A 26,431-nucleotide genomic window follows, 5' to 3' on the forward strand; every position below is an offset into this window, starting at 1 on the left:
GTGGCCTGAACCAAAATCAAGAGTTGGATACTTAATTAACTGAACCACCCAGCCACCCCTTAATGTTGGTTTTGACAACAACCCTGTAGCTTTCAAATATTAAATAATAAGCCAGTGATCATAGCAGCATTATTATTCATAATAGTCACAAGGTGGAAGTAACCAGTGTCCATCAATGGATGAATGGATAAACAATGTCGTATATACGTGTTATGGAATATTATTCAACTACAAAAAAAGAATGAAATTTTAATACATGCTAAAACACAGATAAACTTTACAAATATTATGATAAGTGAAGCCAGAAGGAAAAATGTATGATTCTATTTACAGGAGGTACCCAGAGTAGAGACAGAAATTCATAGAGACAAATGTTTTATAAATGCTATTCATGTCATTTTGAAATATTTACATTATTATAAATTATTACATTTATGTCCTGTGATATCTCTCTCAATAATTATTTTTGTCACCTGCATGGTTTTATAATTATATTTACAATTATTAAGCCAACTCTAAGTTTTAACACATTCAAGCACTCATTGCTAATCTTTTGAGACCAGGATTTCCCAATTTGCAAGTTCTTTATTTTGATTCATTTTTCAATCAACTGAAGTGCCTCTTGAAGGATTTTTTGCCCTAGAAGAGCATGTGGGTGGCATATGATCTGAGTCATTGCAGATTTGAGGTTGCCCTCTGTAGCCTTCCATCATGAGCTATGACTTCACTGGGTTTTAAAATCTTAGGTCCCATCCTTTTTATCTCAAAGCTCCAGAAATGTGTTCTTATTGTCTTTTGGAATTTAATATGACAGAGACATCCGAAGCTATTTTTATTTTTATTTCTTTATTGATCATCTGGTTTTTATGTGTTACAAACATTGTGTGTTTTTTTTTCTGTGTACTTATAATTAAAACCAGTTTCTCATCCATGTCTGGGTATGAGCTCCTCTATGTTATTTTTATGGAATAAAGTTCCTTTGAGCTGCCTATCCCTTGGATTTGGTTGTTTAAAAAAACTATATATAGTTTTATAGTTTTATATTTATATATATAGTGTGTGTGTGTGTATATATATAATACACACACATATATATATAGTTAAAATATATATATATATATGTATTTTTTTAAGGGCACCTGGGTGGTACAGTTGGTTAAGTATCCAGCTTCTTCTCAGGTCATGATCTCATGGTCATGGGATTGGCCCTGTATGGGGCTCTGTGCTCAGTGTGGAGTCTGCTTGAGACTTTCTTTCTCTTTCCCTCTGCCCCTCCCCACTGAGCACCCCACGTCTCTCAAATAATAAATAAATCTTTTAAAAGATTAAAATATTTTTAATTGTGGTAAAATATATATAACATGAAACTTAATATCTTAGCTATTTTTCAATCTACAGTTTAGTGGTACTAAGTCTGTTCACATCTTTGTGCAACCATCACCACCATCCATCTCCAGAACTTTTCCATCTCACAAAACTGAAACTTTGTAACTGGGTGATGGGCATTAAGGAGGACATGGATGGAATGATCATTAGGTATTATGTAAGGACTGATGAATCACTGAACTCTACCTCTGAAACTAATAATATACTATATGTTAACTAGTTGAATTTAAATTTTTAAAAGTCCTATCAACTCTTAAAAGCAAAAAGCCGTAATCGGGTCCAGCATTGGGCTCCCTTCATGGAGCCTGCTTCTCCCTCTGCCTGTGTTTCTGCCTCTCTCTCTCTCTCTCTCTGTCTCTCATGAATAAATAAATAAAATCTTAAAAAAAAAGCAAAAAGCCCTAAAACTTTATAGCCATTAAACAAAGACTCCCTATTTCTTTCTCCTACTGGAAACCAGCATTCTATTTTCTTTCTCTATGAATTTGCAGGTTCTAGGTGCACATATAAGTAGAATCATACAGTGTTTGTCTTTTTATGACTGGCTCATTTCACTCATCGAATATCCTCAAGCTTCATCCGTGTTGTAGCTTATTGCAAGTTTCCATCCTATATAAGACTTTATATTCCAAGGATGCATATTCCATAGTGTGTATATGTCACATTTTGTTCATTTGTTGATGGACACTTGGGTTTGCTTTTACCTTTTAGCTTTTATGAATGGTGCTGCTGTGAACGCAGGTGTACAAGCATCTCTAGGAGTCTCTACTTTCATTTCTTTTGGAGATACACCCAGGAGTGGAATTACTGGTTCGTAGGGTACTTACATGTTTAATTTTTTTAATACTATTTCCCATAATAGCTGTACCATTTTATAATCCTACCAACAGTGCATAAGGGTCCTGTTTCTTCACATCTTCATCAACACTTACTATTTTTAGGTTGCTTTGTTTGGTTTTGTTTTTCATAGTAGCCACTCTAATGGGTGTGAGGTGAAGGTTTGCTTGGTTTTTGCCTCAGTAACATTTTTTTCAGTCGGGTATGATTACTCTGATCATCTCTTATGCCACTTGCCCTTGCTTCTTGGGAAGTAACTTTTATTTATTTATTTTTTTTGGGGGGGAAGTAACTTTTAATATGTAGGTTGGCTTTGTTCTCTGTTCCTCCAACATCTAATGTCTTTTTCTTTTCATGTTCTGGAAAAGCACGTCTACTGAGTCAGCATCACCAGTTCAGCTTTCCAGGCTCTCAATTCTGCTCCTGCTTGTTGGTAAACAGTTTGCTCTGCTTTTGTGTTCTTAGTTTCCTAGATTTGTCTTTGTTCTAGTCTGATGTTAAGGTACCTGGGTGGCTCAGTGGTTGAGCATCTACCTTCAGCTCAGGTTGTGATCTGGGGGTCCTGGGATCAAGTCCAGTATCGGGCTCCCTACAGGGAGCCTGCTTCTCCCTCTGCCTATGTCTCTGCTTCTCTGTGTCTCTCATGTATAAATAAATAAAATCTTTTTTTTTTTTTTTTTAAGAGAGATTGTTCTAGTCTGATGTCTCTTGGCATCAGCCTGGTTTCTCCTTCTATCTTCTGGTCTCCTTCTCCTAGAAGCAGGTCTTAAATGTTTTTGAAGCCTAAGTGCTTTCTGGAATGTGCCCTGGTTTTCCCACTGTTGTGTGCTCTGAGAAGTTGTTGGGACTCTTTCTCCTGCCGGGTGGCATTGTGTTGTCAGAAGTTCTCGGTTGTGTCTTCAGGTTGAACAATTACCAATGAGTATGTCTTCTTTGTTTCTCCCCTTCCTGTGGCTCTGTTGGTGGTGGTGGGCCCTTCTTAGATCTCTGGGGAAGATAGGGTGATACACAACATCTAACCCGATTTTTCTTGTCAAGGCCTCAAGTGCAGCTCTGTCCAGCTACAGTGGGATTTTTCTCACTCTTGTCGACTAAGTTAACTGATGTCACAAACCAAGAATCACAAACTTGTGACCAACAGGCTGCAGATAGCCCACGGGCCTTTTGTGTTTGGCCTGCATGAAGTCTAACATTGATCATTTTAATGCCTTAAAATGAGCCACAGGTTCTCCAGCTCATGACAGTCCCCACCTGACCTTATTGTCTCACACCCAGCTTGCTTCCATCATTTACGCCTGGTGCCTGAGTCTGTGGCCCCTGCCGCATGTGCTTAGAGAGGCCGACACACATTAGACCATGCACACTGCCCGCAGGATCCCAGCTTATCTCTTCGGATCTCAGGGTGTTCCCACAGAGCTGAGACTTTTTCTTCATTCACCAATCCACATGTCTTCGCTGGCCCCTACCATGTGCCCTAGGCATACTTGGGGGATGTGAATACAGGACTGAGTATGACAGGGGGCTCCTGTCTTCTCTCTGAGGTCAAGTGAGAGGGAGGGTTACTAATGTTTTGCAAGAAGTGGTGGTAGCAGCTTGATACAATCATTTCCTTATCTTCATCTTGATTCTCTGAGTCCTCCCCAAGTTACCTAGGATTTAATCACTGTAATCAGTCTTTTTTTTTTTTTCCTGTAAAAAGCAGATCAACAGAGCTAGCAGAAAAAAAACTCACTGTTTTGCTTTGTAACTAAAAACTATCTTAGACGTGAGATTACTTGAAATAAAGAAAAAAAAATTCAACTGTATGGTTGCACAAGACTACTTCAGCTGGGAATTACCAAACAGGTGGACAAGCTAGCACAAAGCAGTGAGGTTGCTCAGTTTTACAGTATTTGGCTTCTTCATATGGACTTTTTGCAGCTTATTCGTCTGATGAGCCACCAGGGCCCTCCTGAGGTGTCCTGGCCATCAGGACATTGGGTGGAGAGCAGATCTGCCCAGGGAAATGTGCTTCTGTAGACATTCCCAAAATCCTGACTCTGCAGACCAATTTTCACCTCTTCTTGTCCATTGCGTGGTGGAAAATACATTAAGCAACTCTTGGGACATCGTGCTGACTTTTTGAAGAATATTAAGCGTGGATGGGACAGTTAACCATCTGCAGATGCAAGTAATTTAGATGCAAAATAAAACTGCTTTCCAACAGGCCTGTTTGGCTCACTACTTGCTGATAGTAACAGGTCAAACGATCTTTCTGTTCGGGTCATCCATTCATTGTATCATAGAACGTTTGTATACTGGAATTTGCCAAGTGCTTTTCAACAGTTATTTCTTGTTTGCTGATGAAATGACGGTGTTAGCAGAGTTCAAGGCTATGGAAATGGACGCTGGAATCTCCAGAAGGGTAGTTAGAGCTGGCTCTGCACCATGTGCTTGGCATTTATGCCAGTGGTCCTCATGCAGAGTCAGGGGCAAGGTCAGACGCCAGGTTCAGCTCTCTTAGTACTGTGGCTTCTGTTGTCTCCACCAACCCTAGGCTTTTGCCTTTGAGATGTATTTGTCAATTGATTGAGCAAGTTTTAAAGAAGTCTTGATTCTGAGGAATGTAAAAGCATTAGCCTATTGCTGAGCTCAGAAAAATGTTCCAGGAAGCTTTCATAGCCAGATTTTGATCAAACATCTGGGAGAAATAATACACACTTCCTCTGGTTGCTGTGAGTCAGTCTACCCTGCGTTGGCCCTGACAAGGACAGAGATGTATGGGTTCGCTGTTGCAAGGTCTGCTCGCCTCTTAGACGATAAGAGCAACAAATGGTCCCCTTTTTGCATCTTGGGATTGGTGTGGACAGGGAGCATCATGAAGGGTATTTGCGAATCATTGCTTAGGCTGGCCTTGGCTGGCCATAGGGGATTGTGGTTTGACTCACTGCTGGATTCTCAGCTCTGACCTCCTTCAAGTCCGAGCCCTGCCCCATCCCCAGCCCTGTCTGATACGTGGATGCTTTTAGTCCCAAGAGTAACAGGCTGCAGAGTGTGACCGGGTAGATTGGCCGAAAAGGTCACTTACCACCAGCAGAAAAGTCCAGAAGTGGAGTTCATTTATTAGATGGAGGTCTCCTGGGGGGTGGGGGTGAATGGGTGACGGGCACTGAGGGGGACACTTGACGGGATGAGCACTGGGTGTTATTCTGTATGTTGGTAAATTGAACACCAATAAAAAATTAATTTATTAAAAAAAAAAAAGATGGAGGTCTCCTGCTTCCACTTCTGATTTGGCTCCTCAACTCTCCTCGTCTCACGGTTAGCTCTTGTCCTGCAGGTAAAGATGGAAGAGTTGCCCACAGGCAGGTGTGCAGGTGTGCTCCCTTCCAAGGAGTGTGAATTCACCGCCCGCCCCATTCATCTCTCCACGCTTGGCCTGAGCTTTCATCCCGTTTGCCTTCACATGCCAGAGGGAAGCTTCCTAGGAGCTGAGTTCCCAAAGTGTTTTGTGTTGATTTAGTAGATTAGATTTTCGATTTTATGGTGCAAAATTTCCCTGTCTCTCTACAGACATATCACAGTTGAATATTTTATATATTTTGGCTCTGAATGGCAGCGACTGGTTATCAAAATTCTGTTATCACAATATATAAATGCCCTGTGTATTTTTCCCTTGTTCTAGTCACTAAGCATTGGGAATCACAATTTATTTACTCATTGTCGAACACAGCAGTTTCTCATCAGTTGAAGGGGAGAAGCTGGTTGATGTCTTCTAACAGTTACTAGAGCTGCATAGATAAAGAGGATATTTCTCTTAAAAACGGGTAGTTGAACATATATTTGTGAATTGACTTACATTTACAGCAGTTGTAAGCATTAATTAAGAAAACTGCATTTAAGTTTATATATAGCCTAAAATAACCTCATGGAGAACTTATTTTGATGAATACTTTATAGACAAGAATTAATAAAGTTTTAGTTTTTCTTAAAGTCTCAACATCCGGGAATTGGCAAGTTTTGTGGCACATTATTTTAAGGGTGTGAATAACTTGTAACACCTGCGTGTTTATTTTTTTTTTTTTTTACGTCCTGATGGATGTCAACAATTCTACATTTCCAAGGTTTTTGAAATTGAGGGTGGTTTCTCCAGAAATTTGGGAATTGTCAAGAGCACAAGGTATTTTGGGATTTGGCTTCCAGCAATGAGCAAAGGGCCCTGTTCCTCACATGACCAAGCCTGGAGGAGATGCAGGGATGCAGATGAGCCCTAGTAGCTGCTGCATGAAGAGGTCATTTCTCAGGTGGTCCACTTTGGACCCAGGTCCCTGGATCTCCATGAAGCACACTTCAGGTCCTTTCAGGAAACTTCTCAGCTAGTCTGTTAGCTCTTAGTAAACCTTGTGGTTAACACAAACTAACCTTAACATATCCTAGGGATGATCTCCCCCTAGCTAAATAGACAGCATCAGGTTTTTTGTTGACTATCCTTCCTGCCATTATTTACTGCCATAAACATAATTAATTGATCATTTTGATGGTAATTCTGTCTATCCTTATAAATTTATTCAGAAAACACTTATGTACATACTATATGTTGGTCACACACCTATGTTAGTATGTATACATTGCATGTACCTGTTACATATAGGGTAAAATGGACCCAAGCAGAGACTCTCAGCTTTGCTGCTAACTGGTTGGATCACTTAACCTGTATAGGAGGTCTGTAAAGTAGGGGATGGGGCCAGAAATTTGAACACTGAGAACCCTTGCAAGACTAATCTTATGGGATACTATGTACCTACCTCTTATGAGCTAAATACAGCACCAACCACGTCTCTATCTGAGGCTCCCTTTCTGCTTGTTTTACAGAAATGTGAAAATAAAAACTGGAGAATGGTTCTTTGAGGAACGAGCCAAGAAATTTCCAACAGAAGGTAAATGCTCTGAAAATTTTTTCTAAAGTAAAGTGATATATTCCTAGTTGTAAAATATTTGGTGTTAAGACTTTGTATATAAAAAAACTTTACAGGTTGGGGCAGCTGGGTGGCTTGGTCAGTTAAGCGTTGGACTCTTGGTCTCAGTTCAGTTCTTAATCTCAGGGTCATGGGTTCAAGCCCCACATTGGGCTCCACACTGGGCATGGAGTTTGTTTAAACAGACCAACAAAAACTTTACAAGTCATGGTAGACAGGCCTTTCCCTTCGACCTTCTGCTCTGTTTGGTTGTTTTCCTGCACCTGCCCCCTGGCCCACACTGCTCAGCATCTTTGTTGGTGGTATTCCCCTCTATACCCCAGTTCTAACCTCTCCATGGAGTCTCCCAGACTTCCTGATTGTGGGAGTGGGGTTTTCCTCCTCTGAAACACCAGCAGCTCTGGTTTGTTCATCTTTTCCATAATTGTGCAAAGTGCCATATGTTATATTATTTGGATACTTCTCTTTCTTTCCATTAGCAGAAACTGTGCTTTTTAAATTGTGTTAGCCCCTTATAGCACGAAGCACGAAACCTTGCTCATGATATTTGATTAAAATGATTGAATAACTGAAGGTTACAGGCAGTGAATGGTATTAGGATTTAGCAGATATTGATGATTAGGAAGTGAGGTCCTGTCATGATTCAACAAGTGCAAGCACGCACATGGTCTGGGCACCTCGATTATCTTATAAAGTGTTTGCAAAGCTGATGTAACTGTGTAATTGGTAGCTAGGACTGGAAACCATGAGGGAAACTAGTTGTGCTTTGGTAACAGCAGTGCCACATCAGGATGTGAGCTGCACAGACAAGAGAGTAATGTATCTGACAAAGGTGCACACATGTGTCCTCAAGATAAAGTGGAGTCCACATGCTCTGTGAATCACATTCGTTCACAGTGGTAACACACATCCTCTGCGATGTGGGACAGCAGGGACCGCACACAAGAGGCCAAGACTGACCTAGAGGGAACAGGGTGACTTGAAACCCTCTTTTTTTTTTTTTTCTGGAAAAAGTGATCATTTGAGATAAAGGAAGAAGCTATTTAGCCACAACCCAAAATGTGTTGGCAAGGAAAGGAAGCCATTTGTCTGAGCGTTGACGTTCAGCTCTTATAAAAGGCACTGTTAACTAAGGTTGATATTCAGTCGGCATTAAATTCTCTCTGGATTATAGTCCTGATTCTTCTTACTCAAGAAAGGATGATGTCTCTGCAGAGCTTATTACAAATCTGGAAGAAAGTAAGGTGCTAATGGGCATGCTCAAGCAAAAGAGTGAGCAAGTGTGTATGGTCTCACCTAGGACAGTGCTTCTCAATGCTTTTCCTTACTTCCCTCTCTCCTGTCCCTAGCCTTGTTAACACTTTTTCCTAAATGCTACCTGTCCATGAAAGTGGACTATCCCAGGTATTTTTCTGTTCATGTACTGAGGCCTTTTGGAGCACGCTAGGATTTGTTTCCTCCACTAATCACCTTTTTTCCCTCCCTGGGGCTGTCGTCCCCATTTAGGGCATAATCTAGGCAAGCATGGCAGCATGAGGTCTAAGTTTTATTGCTTTGCTTTGGGTTTTTAAAATACTTTTTTGTTGGGGTGCCTGACTGGCTCAGTCTGTAGACATGTGGCTCTAGATCATGGGGTTGTGAGTTCGAGCCCCATGTTGGGGAGTAGATTGTACTTAAAACTTTTTTTGTCGGGGGCTGAGGTTTTCTTCAGGTGGTAGTGTCTCCTTTTTCACCTGGTTCAGGTAAGACTGTAGGGAGTGAAATTTCTAGAATTCCTCAATAACAACTCCACTCCCAGGGACCTGTCCTGGAAACTTTTTAATACACTGTTGAAAGTTTTAGTATCACTGTTTTGATTAGGGAAATTAATTTGCAGGCCAGAACATGGCTGTGTGTGCATGCATGTGCACACGTGTGCGTGCATGTATCTGCATGCTCCTTACCTTCTCATCATCTTTCTGGCACTCTTCCTTTTTTTTTTTTAATAAGATTTTTATTTATTTACTCATGAGACACACAGAGAGAGAGAGGCAGAGGGAGAAGCAGGATCCCTGCTCAGTCCCAGGGCCCTGGGATCACCACCTGAGCCAAAGGCAGATGCTCAACCACTGAGCCACCCAGGTGCCCCTGGTTGCTCTTCTGGTGAGTAGAAGTGAGTGGAAGCAGTAGGCTGGCATGGTGGCCACCTGACATAAGAGGAATAGGCTAGGAATGAACCTGAACTCCCAGGTTTTTCTTATTTTGTCCAGTGACTTTCCACCAGAATGAAAATATCAAGAAAAAAAAAAAAGCAGACAATGAAAGTCAACCTGAGAATAAATTATCCTTTTATTGTTTCTCCCAAGGTATAAAAGAAACAACCAGCACAAAAGAAAACACCAAATTCTTGACCCTTCTACAATTGCTTCCTCAAATGCTGAGGTGTCTCATTTTCTTACTGTCTGATTGTAGGCGAGGTGGGCTCAGAAGGCATGGGGAAACCAAGAAAAGTACTGTGCTGGGCCCAGTACTCAAGCAGTCTCGTGAGCACAGGTGGGTGGAGGTTGGGAGGCGACAAGTAGGGAAAGGCCATGAGGGTGAGATGATGGCTCATGCGGACAGGTGGCTCTGCACCTTACTGACATCTGTGCTCTACAGACAAGGTGGCACAGAACTGAGTTGACTCGAGTCCATGCGCTATATCTGCCGAGGGCCAGTTAGGAAAATAGAAACCACGTGGGGATTTGAGCAGGGAGGATCTAATTTAGGGAATCGGTGAAGCAGGTGTTACTGGAGGAAAGAAGGCAAAAAAGGAAGCCTGTGGGCCCCCAGCGGTGGTTTAACTGCAGGAAGCTGACCCTGGTCACGGGGCGATGCACTGGGTCACTGCCGCCCTCCCGCTCTCTGGCACCTCTGGTGGGGAGCCCACTGCAACCCCTGCTCTCCCATGTGTTTGAGACCGAGATTCTGCGTATTACCTAGTGTTTGCTCTAACAGTGTGAACGCCGCTCTTTCCACCTTCAATATCCTGATTGGAAGTTGGAAAACGAGATGGTCGTTCGAGACACAAAAGGGTGCAAGGCGGCCCAAATCTGTGCCTCTTTCCATTGCTGGACCACAAATTTGCCCAAAATGTGGTGGGTTAAAATAATCAGTATTATTCTATAGGGTCTTTATATGGCCTTCAGCTGAAGACAGAAACTGGAGCTGGAGGATCTGCTTTCTCCAGGGTTCATGCACATACCAGGTGTGCTGGTGCTGCTGATGGCAGGAGGCCTGGGGTCCTCCACCCCTGGGGCCTCTGGGCAGGGCTGCTTGGGTGTGTTCACCGTGGTGGCCGGCTTCCCCCAGGGCAGGAGGGCCAGAGAGACAAAGACAGAGCCCGACCTTTTTATATTGAATTATTTTTAATTATGGTCAAATATATACAACATAAAATTTACCATCTTAACCATTTTTAACCATACAGTTCAATGGCATCTGCTGCATTTACTTTGTTGTATAACCATCAGCACCATTCATCCTCGGGACTTCTTCCTCCTCCCATATCTCCCCTTTCCTTACCTCTGCAGAACTCCTAGGAACTTCTGTTTTTTTTTGGATTAAAATACTTTACTTGGGAGAGAGAGCACAAGCAGATGGATGGGCAGAGGGAGGGAGAGAAGCAAACTCCCCACTGAGAGGGAGCCCTCCACGGGACTTGATCCCAGGACCCCGGATCATGACCTGAGCCAAACATCGACACTTAACAGACTGAGCCACCCAGGTGCCCCTCTATTCTACTTTCTACTTTCTGTCCCTGTCAATCTCTTTTATGGCCTTGCTTCAGAAAGCACATGCTGTCATTTCTGCTGTGTCCTGTGGTGACATAGGTCTGCTCTGTTCAGGGTGGGAGGGATGGCATAGGATACATCAGGAGACCAGGGGCCCTGCAGCCCACCAGGAAGCTGGCCACCCTAGCCTGTATGCCGTATCCTAATCCACACACCTAAGACTCATACCCGATTCCCTCCCCCAACCAGTCAGCAGATCCTGACATTTCTGCCTCCCCAGTTTCTTGAATCTTTGCCCCACTCTTCATCCCCACTTCTAACGCAGTAGCTCCTACCTGGTCCCCAAGACTCCACCTGCCCTGTCCGCATTCCAGCCTCCACTTTGTAAAGAGGGAGCTTTCTTTTCCCTTTTAAAATAAATTGTTCATTATCCAATTATAGAAGTAATGTACTTCAGAATATTTCAGAAATTCAGAACGGTATACAGAAGTCAATAAAAATCCACTACTCAACAAACTACTGTTAATTACACACACACTCTCTCTCTCTCTGTCTTCCTGACTTCTTTCTAGGTGATGTTGTGCATGTGTGTGTGCACATACAGACTTAAATTTTTTTTAATTATTTATTTATTCATGAGAGAGAGAGAGAGAGAAGAGAGAGGCAGAGACACAGGCAGAGGGAGAAGCAGGCTCCATGCAGGGTGCCCAATGTGGGACTCGATCCTGGGTCTCCAGGATCACGCCCTGGGCTGAAGGCAGGTGCTAAACCGCTGAGCCACTCGGGGTTCCCCCAGACTTAAATTTTTTAAATGAAGATTTTCTTTTTAAATAATCTCTACTCCCAAAACATGGGGCTCAAAGTCATAACCCTAAGATCAAGGGTTGCATGCTCCACCGACTGAGCCAACCAAGCACCCTTAGACTTACAAATCTTTTAAACAGATTTATGATCAGGCCATATGTAGATTTTAATCTTCCTTTTAACATTCAATATAGCACAAACATTTTCTTATGCTACTAAGAGCTGTCCCAATGCATATTTAAAATATATCAGATGGATGCACTATCTTGTCAGTGAGTTTATCATTGTATTCAAAATTTTGTATCACAGATAACTCTGTGATGAACATCCTGTACAGGTATCTTGGTATCTCTGTTTATTTCGTTTGGGTAGATTCTAAGAAAAAGAATGACTGGTCAAATGTGTGAACACTTGAAAGGCTTAACTATGTTCTGCCAAATTGCCTTCCGGGAAGTGTGTGCTCATTTACACCACCCTGGGAGGGTACATGAGCTGTCCTGCCACGCTCTGGCCACCACAAACTCCTATCCCTTGAAACAGGAATTCCAAATTACATTGACTCTGAATGTAAAAGTAACATATATTCATTTAAAAAATTTGAGAAGTAAAGAAAAGCATAACAAATAATGTTAAAAATACAATGACTTCACCCTGAAAACGTTTGTTAACATTTTGGTGTACATCATTTCTGTTCTTTGGTGAACATCTATGAATATCTATGTCTGTGAGGGTTTATGCATGTGTGTGAATATATATACAAATATACACATATATACACATGCACACACATTTTTAAAAGTATTGAGATTAAACTATTAAAAATTGATGTTTTTAGGTAAAAATGATTGAATAAAGGCAATTTTATATGAACCAAGCTAATAGATTTATATAATTGGGACCCAATTGTATATATAGTTTTATACTATTTCTTTACATAATTTATGAAGAACATTATTCCATATCCTATCCATCATCAACAATATAATTTCAGATGACTACATCTTACCCCAATGTTGGAATATGACTTTATTATTCATTCATTCATTCATTCATTCATTCATTCATGAGAGACAGAGAGAAAGGCAGAGACACAGGCAGAGGGAGAAGCAGGCTCCACGCAAGGAGCCGCATGCAGGACTGGATCCTGGGACTCCAGGACCATGCCCTGGGCCGAAGGCAGGTGCTAAACCGCTGAGCCACCCAGGGATCCCCATGACTTCATTTATTGAACCAAATCACTATTGTTGTACAGTGAGGAATCTTCCAGTTTTGAATTATGTTTTTGGGAGTTTATAATATCAAAATAATAAATAAAAGTGCAATGGACATCTTTGTAGGTAAATCTTTGGTACATCTCTGAACATTTCTAGAAAAAGAAGGATAAAATGAGAGGTTAGGAACATTGCCTCTGAGAAGGGTGTACCCTCCTTACCTGTAGGGATTATTCTTAAAACAATCCAAACCTTATCAGTTTGATTTAAAAAAAAAAAACAACAACATTAGGGTAGTCTGAAACAATTAACTGTTGTTTTCATTTGGATTAATCTAATTACTAGTGGAGTTGAATATTTCCTACTTGTTTGAACTTCTGGCATTCTTTATATGTTAAGGCTCTTAGCTCTCTATCCTGTTAGCTGCACCTAATCATTACGTTTTTTGACATAAGTTTTTTCTTAGATGTATTCAGTCAACTCTAACTTTTCTGCTATAATCATTTGAGGGTTGGAGCTATGAGTAAATAAGTGAGTGAGTGAATGAATGAAGTAAGGATGGAGCTACTTGCAGACCCCAGGCGATGTTCTCTGTAATAGTACCCAATACTAGAACTTAGCCGGGAGAAGATACCTATGGCTACAGAGAGCTCTGTTCCTCTTTAGCATCCAGAAACTTAGAGCCAAATTTCATGTCCCATCAAAGGAATTCTAGGAATCATTATGCCCTCTGTCACCCCGCTTCCTTTTTATATGCCTATTTTAAGGGTTCTATTGGATATGTGCCTTTTAAGGTAAATGCTCCCCAAATTTCCTTGAAAGTAGACAAAGGATAAGTAATAATCCAACAAAGAATAACTGATATTAATTGTAGCAGTTTGTTGTGTTACTTTTCCAATCCTTAAAAAGATTTAAAAGCAAGAAAAGATGAACTCCAATTTTTCATTTTGCAGCTAGATGGTACAAAAAATATTTTAAATATTTAAAAATATTTTAAAAATATAGATGCTTTTCTTAATTTTTTTTTCTGATTATAGACTGGCTTTTTCCCTCCTCTAAGATTTTAGAATTTGATATTTGGTTTCATTGTCTTAAAATAATTCCTTGTATACCGTATTTGCAGTTCATCTGGGGTGCATCAGAATGATCAGAACATAGAGACCTTTGTAGGGTCTGAGTGTTGCGTAGGCAGCTAGCTACCCAGCCATCTGGTATCATCACCTCCTGCCTCTCCACCCTCAGGCAGTTGGCCATCTCTGCACTGAGGGTTTTTACTGTGGCTTCTGGGAACCCTGCTTCAGGATCAGCAGCAAGCTGTTTCAAATTCAAAGTTCCTGATCCCATGGGACCAGGTGTGACTCAAGAATGTGTATTTAACAAGTCCCCAAATAAGTTTTTATGCATGTTAAGTTTGAGAGCCACTGGTAAAGTAGCAAATATAGTAAACAATTATGATGACACTTTTCTAGATCACTAATAACAGAACCGAAACTGAAAACTGATCTTATTTTGGGGGGCATCTGCTAAACTTATAAAGACAGCGCCCTCTTCTGGCTCCTTGCTGTGAATGTGTGTTTTACTTTCTTTGGGTTTCTTTGGTTTTGTTTTTTAACAACCGTGACATTTTATTACTTGATCTTTGAGTTTAAGGGCAGAAAGATGACAATACTATTTTTTTTTCAAGTTTCTATATTTTTTCGAGTTACTATATTTTTCAAGTTTCAGAATGGTTAAATATTATATATAAACAATTTGTTGTGACTTACACTTCATTGTTAGTATTTGGGAAATAAAATAGTTTGGGAAGGCCGTACCTTGATATAGCCTCTCATAATGGTCTCAATGATCCATTATCTAGCTAACCAGGGACATATTGTGTCTCATAACCATGAAGAAGAAGAAGTTTTATCACCCCCTCCCAGTAGTAAATGTGATTTAATTCTTCATGTAACTTTTTAGAGTATTATACTTCTAGTGGGCAGCTTGGATATGGCCCATCTGATTGTAGGACTATGAGAACAGCTAGCAGGACTGGCTGTGTGGGGGCTGGAGCACTCGGGCTCACGAATTAAAAGAAGTAGGTATGAGTAAATAGGGGTGACCATACCATAAGGCCCTGCCTTCATTGCCTCTCTGCTTGCTGGCTCAGTAAAGACCTCCCACCCATGCAATTCAACAGGTGGATTTTGCCAAGATGATTAAGTAAAGCTTTCTGGAGGTTACAGATCAAGTGCCTAGTTGTGTACTTACATTCATGAGAGGGTGTCTTTATGAAATCATGTTTATTTCCTGTATACATAATTTTGAATATACCTTTGTCTTATTTTAAAGAAACTGGCATCTTATCTCCTGAATATTTCCTTCTCACTACTCTCCTTCAGGGGAAAGACAAAATGAACACATACTCACAGGAAGGGAGTGTGGGCCCTAGAAGTGATTTTTCTCAACTGATTGGATTGCTGCTCATATTCCTGACAGATTTGCAGAGTGGTCCATTTAAATCAGTTAGAACAGAGACTGTCAAGTCAGATTTTATGATTACCGTGTGAAGTAAGACCTTGACCTTCAAACCATTCGTTCTCATCCAGTGTTTCTAGGTAAGAATATTCTGAAAGCAAGTTCTTGAGTTTAGCCATCTTTGATTTCATGATGTCTTTGGCTTTGTTCATAGTAGCAACTCAAAACTTGAATTGCTTAGATTGTCCAAGGTGCTTTGAATACATCAACTCAACCCAGATTTTTGCCCCCTGTATTCAAATATCTCAAATACCTCCCCAAGCCTTTAGAATATCCTTGCTGCTTTCTGAGCACCAGCATTCCCTACCAGGACCATTTCTGTGTCTCTGCCTCCACCACTGTCCCCCACCTCTTGATGATGAGGCCACCCTCAGCAGTTTACATTTTTGGTCTTGACTTGTCATGACTACCTCCCTATCTGCTGTTGGATTTTGATCCGTTGCTTCTAACATGGAGGGAAAGCATGATTACATGGGCTAGTTATTGGGCTAGTCAGTATTTTATTTTACTTACTACTACTTGCTCTGTTGGGGGTTAGCAAGCTAACACACACAAGCCACATGTGGCCCATTGGCTGTTTATGTAAAGTTTTATTGGAACACAACCATGCTCGATCCTTTCTATTTGTGGCTGGCTTTGCAATACAATGTGGTTGAGTGGTTGCAGCAGAGATTGTATGCTGGCAAAGCCTACACTTTTTTAAACCTGACTCTGTGCAGAAAGTGTGCTGCCCTCAGCTCTATGTGATAGGCTGGTAATGGAACCACATTTTAGTGACCATCATTATTTCCCTGTTTATGAACAGAATGGGCAACCAAGATGAAATCATCTCTAGTTAAGAATTCATGTGTTCATAGGTTGAGATCAGATTATTGATTAGGGTAGTTTCTAGAGAATATCTTGACCTATTGGACATTAGGTTATCTCCTTATGTGAATATGTTTTTTTGGAAGACCAGACACATACATACTTAAATGAGAAATCATTTTGTGTTTAAGAACTCCATGCTTATTGTTTTATTGCAGTAGAATAGACATAACATAAAATTTCCCATTTTAACTGTTTTTAAGTGTAGAGTTCAGTGGCATCAAGCACATTCACAACATTGTGCAACCATCACCACCATCCATCTCCAGGACTTTGTCATCTTGCAAAACCAACACTCTCTTTCCCATTAAACACATACTATCTGGGCTTCCTCCTAGCCAGCCCCTGGTGACCACATTCTGCTCTCTGACTCTATGAGTTTGACTACAGCAGGTCCTCATGTAAGTAGAAGCATAGTATATTTGTCCTTTGTGTCTTTCTTATTTCACTTATGATGTCTTCAAGGTCAATCTGTGTTGTAGCATGTGCCAGAATTTTCTTCCTTTTAAGACTAAATGAAATTCCATTGTGTGTATATACTGCATTTTGTTTATCCATTCATCTGAAGCGTACTGGGGTAGCTCCCACATTTTGGCTATCGTGAACAGTGTTGCTATGAACATGGGTGTGCAAATGCCTGTTCAACTTCTTGCTTTCAGTTCTTTTGTGTTTATACCCAGAAGTGGCATTGCTGGATCAAATGGCAATTCTACATTTAATTTTTTGAGTGACCACCATACTATTCCCTACAGTGGCTGCCCATTTTATGTTCCCACTAGCAATGCATAGGGTTCCAGTTTCTCTGTATCCATGTGGATACTTGTTATTTTCTGTTTTTTTTTTTAATAGCCATTACAATGGGTATGAAGTAGTATTTCATTGTGTTTGTGGGTTTTAAAAAATATTTTATTTATTTATTCATGAGAGACACACAGAGAGAGGCAGAGACACAGGCAGAGGGAGAAGCAGGCTCCATGAAGGGAGCCTGATGTGGGACTTGGTCCTGGGACTCCAGGATCACACCCTGAGCCAAAGGCAGATGCTCAACTGCTGAGCCACCCAGGCATCCTGATGTGTTTGTGTTTTTGTAACTCATTCCCTCAGTATTTATTAGGTATCTACTAACCTGACACTTATTTTATTCTCTGTATGAATTTTGTTTTGATGATTTGATACATATAGATATTTCAAAAAATTTACCACATAAGGTTTGTTAACACATCCTTCACATCACACAATTATAATTTTGCCATCATTATGGTGAGAACACTCTGCTCTCATAGCAACTTACAGTATTGTTAACTGTGATCACCATGGTGACTATATATTAGATTCCCAGAACTTATTCATATTAGAGAAGAGAGAGTGCAATGGGGGAGGGGCAGAGGGAGAGAGAGAGGGAGAGAAGCCCAAGCAGACTCCACACCAAGCGTGGAGCCCCACACAAGGCTCGATCTCACGACCCTGAGATCATGACCTGAGATGAAACCAAGAGTTAGACACTCGACCGACTGTGCCACCCAGGTGCCCCAGTATTCCATTTTAATATATACCACATTTTTTTTAACCATTCATCAGTTAAAGGACACTTAATTTGTTTCCATATCTTGGCTAGTGTGAACAGAGTTGTAATGAACATGGGAGTACAACTATCTCTTTGAGATAGTGATTGCACCTTCAGATATATGCCCTGTGTGGGATTGCTAGATCATATAATAGTTCCATTCTTAATTTTTTTGAAGGAATCTCCACACTGTTTTTTTTTTTTCAGATTTATTCATTTATTCATGAGACACACACAGAAAGAGGCAGATACATAGACAGAGGGAGAAGCGGGTTCCCCGCAGGGAGCCTGATGTGGGGACTCGATCCAGCATCCTGGGATCACACTCTGAGCAGAAGGCAGACGCTCAACCACTGAGCACCTAAATGTCCCTCCACACTGTTTTCCATATGGTTGTATCATTAGTGTTTTGATTTGCATTTCCCTAATGATTAGTGTTGTCGAACATCTTTTCATGTGCTGATTGGCCACTTCTATATTGTCTATTGAACGAAGTCCCATGCCCTTGTATAAAATTGGGTTATTTGGTCTGTTTCTTGAAAAAGAAAAAGTGTGCTGTAGGGATCCATACCAACCACACTTCCCAATTTCAAAACTTACTATGAAGGTACAGTAATCCAAATAGTGTGGCCCTGGCATAAGGGCAGGCAAAGAGACCAATGGAAATATCTAGAGCACCCCTAAGAAACTCTTGAATATGTAACCAAATGACTCTAAACGTATCATTCAAGATGGAAAGATCAGCCTTGTTAGTAAATGGTGCTGGGAAAACTGGAGATTCACATGTGAAAGAATGAAGTTGGACCCCTACCTAACACCCTACAAAAATTAACTCAAGATGGACAACAGACCTAAAACTATAAAGCTCTTAGAAGAAAAACTCAGAGGGAAGGAAGACATTGGCTTTGGCGGTGATTTCAAGATGTGATGCCAAAGCCACAGGCAACAGAAAGTAAATGGACAAATGAGGCTACAGCAAAATGAAAAGCTTGTATATCAAAGGATGCTGTCAATAGAGTATAAAGGTGACCCATGGAATGGAAGGAAATAATTGCAAATCACATATCTGATAAGGGATTAAGATCTAAATTCTTTAGCTTAGAGGACTCCTAAAATCTACATTCAATTTTCGGAGAAAATCAAAGAACACCAGAAAGCAATCTGTTGTCCCCAGGTCCTCAACAAACCTGCGCCAGTTGCTATAACTAGCAGCCTTAAGCTTGTCTTCGTGGAAGAGTTACTGCTCAGCTCCTGGTGATTGTTATTAACATGGAAGCCATCCAGAATTTCTGTTGATAGAATATAGGAAGCTTAATTAAGAGAAAAAATTATTTTTTCTCTCTTGTGACTAAGCAGAAGAGTAATGTCTAATAGCAAAAGGACACCGGATGAGAGATGTTTTCTGCCAGCAGGATTATAAATCTACTATTATTAATTTTTGTTCTCCTGGAAGGCATTAGTTGCTGATTCATGGTTGTGCACTTTGTCTTCTTTCATCCTGGGGTAGTGGCTTGGCTCCAGTGCTGTTTCAGCTCAAAGCTTCTCTAAGGACTAAAATATATTTAAAAATGGCTCTGGAGTCCAGCTCCAAAACCATCTATGATGGGATATCATGATTCTTCATATATTGAGGGATTTCTAGGTCAAAATTTTTTAAGACATTTTCCATTTTGCACATGTGAGCCAAAAATTAGTTTGAAACTTTGTTGTTTTAGGGACTTTTTGTTTCCTATTAAGGAAAATGTCCTAAAACACACTGTAATTGTCTAACACCACTCTGAAACCCTGCTTTTATTTGCCTCTCCTAGAATTTAAAATACTCAAGCTCTAGTGTGGACCAACTATCAGAACTGCCATATACAGTTGTACATAATCACATTGTGTTAAGGAGCCACATCTAAGTGGGAGTACAGTTCACATCATAGACATCTGAGATTTGTGTGCTTAATGTGATGATTTTTCTGGAAGAATCAGCAAAATAAGTTGTTTTAACAAAATCCATAGGTTGCAACCAACTCCTAGGGGTCAGACAAAAGTATTTTGAGGGAGGGGCACATTTGCATTGTTTCCAGGGAGGCTCCATGTAGAGTAGCCCCACCTGTCTTTTGCTTTGGGTCACACCTGGAATTCCAGGGTGTGGTTTCCTACCTAGGATGCTATTGCCCCTGCATAGGCAGCAGCAAAGAGGTGGTTATGGGCCAGGCCACCCTTCTGTGTGATGGTCTGTTAGCTCCACAGCTGGATCCCACACGACTGTATGGTCATGTATGATTTTTCTAACAAAGGGTTGCTGTGGGGGTCCTTCGGTGTAGCAGGGGAAGTTCATGGTAATGTCTTGGAAGAAGAAGAACCCACACAGATCCCACAGTTCAGAACATGAGGCCACTTGGCCACTGGACATGATTTGCTGGGTTGGCTGAGTTTCCCTGGATCGTTCCACAAAGTCTATTCTGTGCCTTCTTCCCCATGAACCATGTCACCTAAGTGCCAAATATTAGGGTAGCAGGGCATGGCAGCTGCTGCAGGGCCAGTGGTCCAGGGCACCAGCAGCTTGGCAGTTAGTGTGCTTGACCAGCATGACAATGAAGTCCAGCTGAGATGGGCATCCATTCTATAAGAGTTTTCATGAGCAATTGATATAAGGTGCCTTATCTCTATTTTTTTTTTTTTAGATCAAGAAGTAGTGCATAGGTAGATAATGACTTGTCACAGACATGCTTGTGCCAGCTGCAGGACTGGCATTAGATCTAGAAACCACAGGTGCTCTGTGGTTGGTATGGATCCCTACAGCACTGTGAGCTCCTGTGTGTGAGCAGAGCTTGTGTCTTCCTTACCTCTGTAAAGTGCTCCTGTGTTTTCTACTCAGTGAATGTGAGTGAATGGGTGAGGCACATGTAAGCCAAGTTGTGAAAAAAAAAATGATGGCTGCCTCTTTTTTAAAAAAAGATTTATTTATTTATTGGAGAGAGAGCACATGCAAACTCAAGTTGGGGGGAGGGGCAGATGGAGAGAGAGAGAGAGAGAGAGAGAGAACATCTCAAGCAGACTCCATGCTGAGCTCAGAACCAACCTGGGACTTTGTCTCACAGCCCTGAGATCATGACCTGAGCTGAAATCAATCAAGAGTCGGATGCTTAATCAACTGAACCACCCACCAAGCGCCCCGGTGACCTTCTTTTCATACGTGTTTGGTCATATGGCTCAAATGAGGAGCTGACGCTTATTGTTAAGATAGTTCTGGTTGCTGCTGTTGTATTTGTAACCACCACCCCACACAACAAACCCTCTGCTGGTGCTGGCGACACCAAGATATGTAAGACGAGACCTGTATCCTCAAAGTGTTCACTGTCCAGTCGGGGAGACCAACACAGATGCTCATAATCACAGTACAGTCAGAGGAATGTTAGTGAAGTGTGCGTGGCAACCGTGAAGGGGCCAGCCGGGTAAGGACAGGCTCAGGATCCCGGAGAGGAAAAGCACCAGCTGAGGTGGGAAGGCACGTGAGCGAGGAGCATGGAAGAACAGTCTAGTGGACACCAGGCATCTTCTCCATGACCTACGGATGGGACAGGTGATACATACTCTAAATAGTGGAGGGTGACCCTGGAGAGGCAGGGAGGGACTCAATCACAAAGGACCTCTATAGGTCTTTTCCTCTGGCTATTAGAACAAGCATTGGTGGCTTCAAACAGCAGAAATGTGTTGTCTCACTATTCTGGGGGCTGGAAGGCCAAAACTCAGATGTCAAGGGGCCACTCCCTTGGCCAGCTCCAGGGTAGGGTCTCTCCCTGCCTCTCATAGCTCCAGCTGCCTCCTGCCTGTCCTTGACAACCATTGGCTGGTAGACACATGACTCCAGTCTCTGCTTCTGTTGTCACATGGCTGTTTTCACATTGTCTTCCCTGTGTGCCCATCCACCTCTGTGTCCATGTTTTCCCTTTTTATAAGAGCATTAGTCATATTGGATTAGGGCCTATCCTAATGACCTCCCCTTAGCTTGCTCTGCAAAGACTATCTCCAAATAAGGTCATGGTCACAGGTACTAAAGATTAAGACTTTGGGGAGCCTGGGTGGCTCCGTCTGTTAAGCATCCAGCTCTTGATTCCAACTCAGATCATGATCTCAGGGTTGTGGAATGGAGCCCTGTGTCTGGGTCCCCACTGAGCGGGGAGTCTGATCGAGATTCTCTCTCTCTCCTTCTCCCTCTGCCCCTCTCCCACCTCAAAAATAAATCAATAAACCTTAAAAAAAAAAAAAAAAAAGGTGAGGACTTCAACATGTCTTTTCAAGTGATACAACTCAACCCATAGCAGCCTTGGCTGCTGGTCGAGGATGTTCATTCATTATCTGTTGTATTCACCTAGACAGTGAGCTGTAAGCAAAGGACAGCACTTCCTGTGCTCTGGAGTGGGGTTGGAGGGGGAAGGGGGCAGGGCTAGGAGAGACGTGGGAGCCTGAGGGGGAGCGGGTAGGCACTGCTGGCACCCTCCCAGCCTGGCCCCTCTGTCCCCGAGGGCCCTCACACCCCAGGCTGGATGCCCCAACCCAGGGACACAGGCTTCATTTCTTGGTTTAAGCAGGGTGAGATACCTGTGACAAATAGAAAGCATTTCTCAATTAAGAAATCTCAGAAAAAAAAAAAAAAAAAAAGAAATCTCAGAGTTTCCAAGGAGTTGGCCATTGGTTTATAAGTGGTTGTTTCCCCCCTCGCTTTTTTTTAAAGATGTTATTTATTCATGAGAGACACACACAGAGAGGCAGAGACACAGGCAGAGGGAGAAGCAGGCTCCCTGCAGGGAGCCCGACGTGGGACTCAATCCCTGGTCTCCAGGATCGCGCCCCAGGCTGAAGGAGGCACTAAACTGCTGAGCCGGGATCCCTGGGTGGCTCGGCGGTTTGGTGCCTACCTTTGGCCCAGGGCACAATCCTGGAGTCCTGGGATCGAGTCCCGCGTTCGGCTCCCGGCATGGAGCCTGCTTCTCCCTCTGCCTGTGTCTCTGCCTCTCTCTCTCTCTCTCTATGTCTAATAAATAAAAAAATCTAATTCTTTAAAAACAAAAACAAAACAAAAAAAAAAAACTGCTGAGCCACCTGGGCTGCCCTCCTCTTTGCTTTTTATCATGAAAATCTTCACACTTGAGAAAAGTGGAGAGAATGGTAACCGCACCCCCACCCCCACCCCATGTACCAGTCACTGGTCTGCTCTTCCCTAACTTGTTTGTATCCCCCTCAGTAGGCAAGTTATGGTGCAAAAGGCAGTTTTGTCATTTGTAGACGGTGACTTTGGGCCTGTTGCAGAATGTCCCTAAGGCTTAGTTTTCACTGATGACATTGAAATGACACCCAGTGACCACTCAAGAAGCACATGCATGTGGAGCGTGGCACACAGCACAGGGCACACATCAGCTGCTAGAGGATGGCAGCTGTGCCTTCGAGAATGTGCCCTGGAAGCCTAGGCTCCCCACCCTGACCCACAGCTGCTCCTTTGCAAAGCCTCTGGCCTAATGAGGCAGCCTGAGCAGCACAGCAGGGCCGCTGCTTCCAGGCACCTCACCTCTCAGGACACCTTAGAGGGCACCCTTTTATCAGCATTTTCTCCCTGAAGTTATGTGTGTTGTTATTTTATTACTTTTTTTTTTTTGAGAGAGAGAAATCCTGTGCAAGAGAGAGAGCAGGGGGAGGAGGGACAGAGGGAGAGAGAGAATCTCAAGCAGACTCCTTGCTGAGTGTGGAGCCCAGTGTGGGACTCAGTCCCTCAACCCTGAGATCATGACCTGAGCTGAAACCAAGAGTTGGACACCAATGGGCTGAGCCACCCAGGCGCCTCTGTTAGGTGCATTTTTATATTAACAGAAAGTAAATAGTGCTTTTTAAGGAAGCCTCTGGTAAGAAACAACTGAGGGAATAGAGGAGAAAATTACCATGGAAATAAACAGGGAACCAGACCCAGCCACAGAGCAGCGCTTCCCAAACTTCAGTGAACAGACTGTGGTTGTGCACAGTGCACCTGGGCCTCTGCATCACTGACGGGCACCACGGGTGTGCGGTGGGACCTAAGGGCCAAACCTGTCCCTCTGCCTGTCTTTGTATGTCCTGTGAGTTAAGAATGGGTCTTACATTTTTGAATGGCCAAAAGAATAATGTTTGTAACCCATTAAAAAGCCATGAAATTCAAATTTCAATGTCCACCAAGTTTAACTGGGGCACAGACGCTCTGTATTTTTAAAAATTTATTTTTAAATTTTATTTAAATTCAAGTAATTAACGTGTAGTGTCTTATATTAGCGTCAGGGGTAGACTTCAGTGATTCATCAGTTGCACATCACACCGTGTGCTCATCACATCGTGTGCCCTTCTTCATGCCCATCCCCCAGTTACCCCATCCCCCCCGGCCTCGTCCCCTCCAACAACCCTAATATTGTGTACGCCTGCTGTCCCAGGGGCAGAGGACAGAGACTGCAGAGAGCCTAGAATACTTACTTGGTCTTTACAGAGAGAGGTCGCAGAGCCCAGTGTGGCCGGCCAGGCCCGATGCAGCCAGCAGGGGACAGCAGAGAGCCGTCTGTGGCCAGGCCTGCCCTGGGCCCTGGGGTGAGGGGTATTTGGCAATGGGGTGTAGGGGACTAGGCTTAAGTCCAGGACGGAGACAGGGGTCTCAGGTAGAAATGCCCAGGCAATGGGCACCAGGAGATGAAAGGGGGGTAAGTGGGAGTAAGTAGACAATGTCTGGGGAGGGGCTGTGGGAAGAGGTGCTGCTGGAGCCTGCAGGGAGGGAAGCCAGCAGGAGAGCTGGGCCCACAGGGGGTGTGGAGGCCCAGGGACACTGTGTGGGGCTTGGACTTTGGGCAGTGACAGGGGGAGTCACTGAAGGGCTTTAGGCAGTAGATCCATAGCATCGATGGGGGTGGGAGGGGTTGTGGCTGGTGGCTGTGCCTTGGGGACACTGGCACCACAACCCAGGGACAGATGATGAGGGTCTGCAGAAGGCAGGCAGTGGGAAGGGAGCCAGCCGCCACAGTGAGCGAGCCGGCCAACCCACAACAGGGCTCGGAACTCCCCATCCCTTGGGTGTTCTGTGTTTTCACCCGGGACACGGTGGATAAACAGTGTCACTAATTTTTCTTTTTCTTTGCCTTGTTTTGCTCTGCTTTCATGACAACCACCCGGCCGCGATGCAGTTAGGGTGGTTCTCTTTTTCTTCTGGCCTGGATGTTTTCTTCCCAGTGGCTCCTGCGGATGTGGGCTCTCATCCACTACCAGCTGATTCTACTGGGGCAGCTCTCGGCCTTTGGGGCGACCTCTCTGATCTGCCTTAGAGAAAGCATTTCTTCACGGGGGAGGGCTCACAGGCTCCTTTGAGAATCTGGTGAACACCATCATGAACCCCCTCCCCACCGCAAGGCACACAGACAGGTAGACTCAGACTTTGACTTATGAGTTCAGAGCTCACGCACTCCCCGAGGCCAGTTCCAGTTAAGAACCCCCGCCCTGGGGCCTGCACCACTTAGGGATCAGCTGGGGGTCAGCTCCTCCTGGTTTTAAGATTTGGCCTTGATGTCAAAGACCCTTGCCTTCCCCCTTCCAAAGCCCTCCCCTGCTCTTCTTCATGACTTATGGAGATACGAATGTATATGTAAGTTTTTCTTTGGAATGGATTAAAACCTTCAAACACACAATACAGGAGCTAGAGGGACCTCTTAGGATGGCAGGTCTGGTGGTTCTCAGCTCTGTGTTGGGCAGTGTGGGGCCCGGTGGGAAACTCCCCTGGGCAAGGCAGTCTGCCTTCCAGCTTCCCAGCTTGGCTGAAGAACCTCTTCCTAAGCGCTGGGCCAGGAAACATTGTGTTCACAGGACTATGGACATGTAGAGTTCTATTTTGGGGCTCTTAGTACATCATAAAATCCCCTTTCCTTGAAACAAAAAGAGTACTATATGAGACATAGTCTTCTTTAGGAAATTATTAGCCTCTATAACTAGAAATAAGTAGATTACATTCTTTAACAGATTAATTTAATCTCCATAACAAGGACTGTTCAAAGGAATATAGTCATTCAATTACTAAATGTTTCCAAAGGACAGATGGAAGCTTGGAAGCTTCGACTACTTTTCAAATTTTCCAGATTTAGAAAATCTAGCCCAACGTCAACTTCTAATAAAAGGAGTCATTCCCAGAATTTATGGTCTCTCCGCCTGTGTGTATGCAGGCGTTTTTAACAGCCGCTTTCGTGGGATGTAGTTTAGAACATAAACTTCATCCATTCTTTAAGTATATAATTTAATTATTTTTAGCAAATTTACAGAGTTGTGCGACCACCATCACAATCGAACCTCAGAGCATTTCGATCACCTCAAAATGGTCTTTTACTTTTTAACTGCAAGAAGTGATGTTAGACGCTGAATCGCTGAGCCACTCAGGTGGGCGCAATCCTGGAGTCCTGGGGTCGAGTCCCACATGGGGCTCCCTGCATGGATCCTGCTTCTCCCTCTGCCTGTGCCTCAGCTGCTCTGTGTCTCTCATGAATAAATAAATAAATAAAA

The 26,431-nt window shown here is 42.9% G+C and overlaps 1 protein-coding gene across 7 annotated transcripts in view; it reads left to right on the top strand.

The window, feature by feature from the left end:
* SYTL3 (synaptotagmin like 3) overlaps positions 1-26,431 on the top strand; it is a 93,569-nt gene that overhangs the window by 29,539 nt on the left and 37,599 nt on the right. For all 7 annotated transcript variants that reach the window (XM_038526454.1, XM_038526449.1, XM_038526452.1 and 4 more), the window contains one exon: positions 7,075-7,139. In XM_038526454.1, coding sequence (XP_038382382.1) covers positions 7,075-7,139 — 65 coding nt within the window. The remainder of the gene's footprint in view (positions 1-7,074; positions 7,140-26,431) is intronic.

Source organism: Canis lupus, chromosome 1 (assembly GCF_011100685.1).
Source record: "Canis lupus familiaris isolate Mischka breed German Shepherd chromosome 1, alternate assembly UU_Cfam_GSD_1.0, whole genome shotgun sequence".
In the NCBI taxonomy this organism is placed as follows: Eukaryota; Metazoa; Chordata; class Mammalia; order Carnivora; family Canidae; genus Canis; species Canis lupus.